Here is a 1,798-nt window from a genome sequence, read left to right on the forward strand (position 1 = left end):
AATATATTTGATTTATAGTTTAGCTCCTTCACATATTTGCCTTTTTAATTTCAAGATTTGTCAATCTTACCTTCAAAACAGATCATTTTTTAAACTGTAAAAAGTATCCGACATATGCAGAAATAAAAAGCATTTTGAATTAGTTGAGATCAATGTAATTCTACTCTTTGTTATCTGTTTAGCTAAATGAATCTACTGCTCTTTTTGAATAAGAATAGTTGATAAATATATAAGCAAAATGTACTCATTATGCTTGGATTTGGGGTAGATTCCAATCCATCATTGCCCTGGTACATATCAATGACTATATAAAAATTCAAATGCAATGTCAAACCCAAACCCCAAGGGAAAGAAAGAGTTCAGTTCCCAAGAGAACAGCAATAGCTTAACATAAAATTTTCTCTAGAGTACATCAGCATTAAATTAGTACTGCTGAAACAACACATTGAGGATTTACAGTAACACCTGGAAGTTCCTTCTAATGTACATATAAATAGAATCACAGAAGCTTTGTTTTACCTCATTGTTTTATGGCCTTATAAATTTAATGAACAAATGAAAACTGAATCTCTGTTCCACATCCCATTCTTTATCTCTTGGTAAGATAAAATCTATTCTCACTTTCAAGGTAGAGTTTTATGTGTCCATACTTCTTAAGCCACATTTAAGGAAATCATCTCTTAACTAATTTTGGATGTTGTCTCTCTTCATCTTGTACAGGAAACTCCAGCAGATTTAATATTGGCATTCGTCATCTAGTCAAACCCTTCACATGCTCTTCAAACCAATCAAATTTGGGATCCTCAACAGTTTCTGTCAATAAAATAAGGTGTGGAACTAGCAGATTCATTCAATGAAGACCTGTTCTTTTTTCCCTTGTCACACTGGATGTCTGGATGCCATCTGAATTGGGTTTAGAGGATGGGAAGTACAGATGTTTCTTGGCCTGAGTCTCTTAACAGTAGAGATGTAGAAGGGAGAGCGAGATCACCAAGAGACCGGCTGTTGACTGCAGAGTACCGGCACTTGCCTTGGTGGTGGCATTCGCTGGATTGGGGGCAGCTGAGGTATGCTGGGAGGAATTACTTGAAGGCGTTACAACAGTTGTTTGATTTGAATAAATCTGCGTAGGTAAGAGCAGTGCCAGAAGCAGCAGCCCCAGTCCAAGCCTGGCCACCATCGCTTTGCCCATGTCCGCTCCGTCGGTGCGCAGCGCGTCTCACTGGATGCGGGGTACGTGAAGGACCGCTGGCTCCGGGCGGGCGCAGGCAAGGTGGGCCTGAGTGGGTATTTCTGGGCTTTGCACAGTCTTTTAGAAGACCTCGTGAAAGCTTGAGTGGTCGTGAAAAATGGTTGAGCAACCATAATATGAAATGCCAAAGGACTCAGAATGAGACTCCAAGTTACGAGGCTTTTAGAGCACCAATCTTCACACACTCAGTTAGCTAAGAGGGAAATCTCGGAAGATGAACAGGAGGGAGCACAAAAAATGTGGAATCCAATGCAATGGGCAGTTTTCCACATCATTATAGCAGTATTTTGTAACAATTTCTTTGGCAACTGACAGCAGGCGTTTAAATCAGCTATTTCCTCCTCAGAATTCCTCTCCAAAGAATAATAATGACCTCTGCAACTCTGAAGGAAATGTAGCCCCTACTCGGATACAATCTTATCTGGGAAATTGCCATGGTATTCGTCACAGCTGTCATTGAGTGGAGCCCATTAGAGATGTGCTGAGTGTAGATCTACAGGGTTGTAAGCTCTGAGCTCTCCCACTCCACAATCTCCCCTGGTTTCA

At 40.7% G+C, this 1,798-nt stretch overlaps 1 protein-coding gene across 1 annotated transcript; it reads right to left on the reverse strand.

The window, feature by feature from the left end:
- Positions 1 to 708: 708 nt before the first annotated feature.
- On the reverse strand, positions 709 to 1,260 carry LOC132413838 (signal transducer CD24-like). The gene has a single exon (XM_059996091.1). The coding sequence runs from the start codon at positions 1,190 to 1,192 to the stop codon at positions 956 to 958; it is 237 nt and encodes a 78-aa protein (XP_059852074.1). The 5' UTR covers positions 1,193 to 1,260; the 3' UTR covers positions 709 to 955.
- Between the last annotated feature and the right edge of the window lie 538 nt (positions 1,261 to 1,798).

This window comes from Delphinus delphis, chromosome 18 (assembly GCF_949987515.2).
Source record: "Delphinus delphis chromosome 18, mDelDel1.2, whole genome shotgun sequence".
NCBI classification, from domain to species: Eukaryota; Metazoa; Chordata; class Mammalia; order Artiodactyla; family Delphinidae; genus Delphinus; species Delphinus delphis.

What these genes read in the sequence shown, in the direction of transcription:
- LOC132413838 (XM_059996091.1), bottom strand. Translation starts at nt 1,192, where the DNA reads ATGGGCAAAGCGATGGTGGCCAGGCTTGGACTGGGGCTGCTGCTTCTG.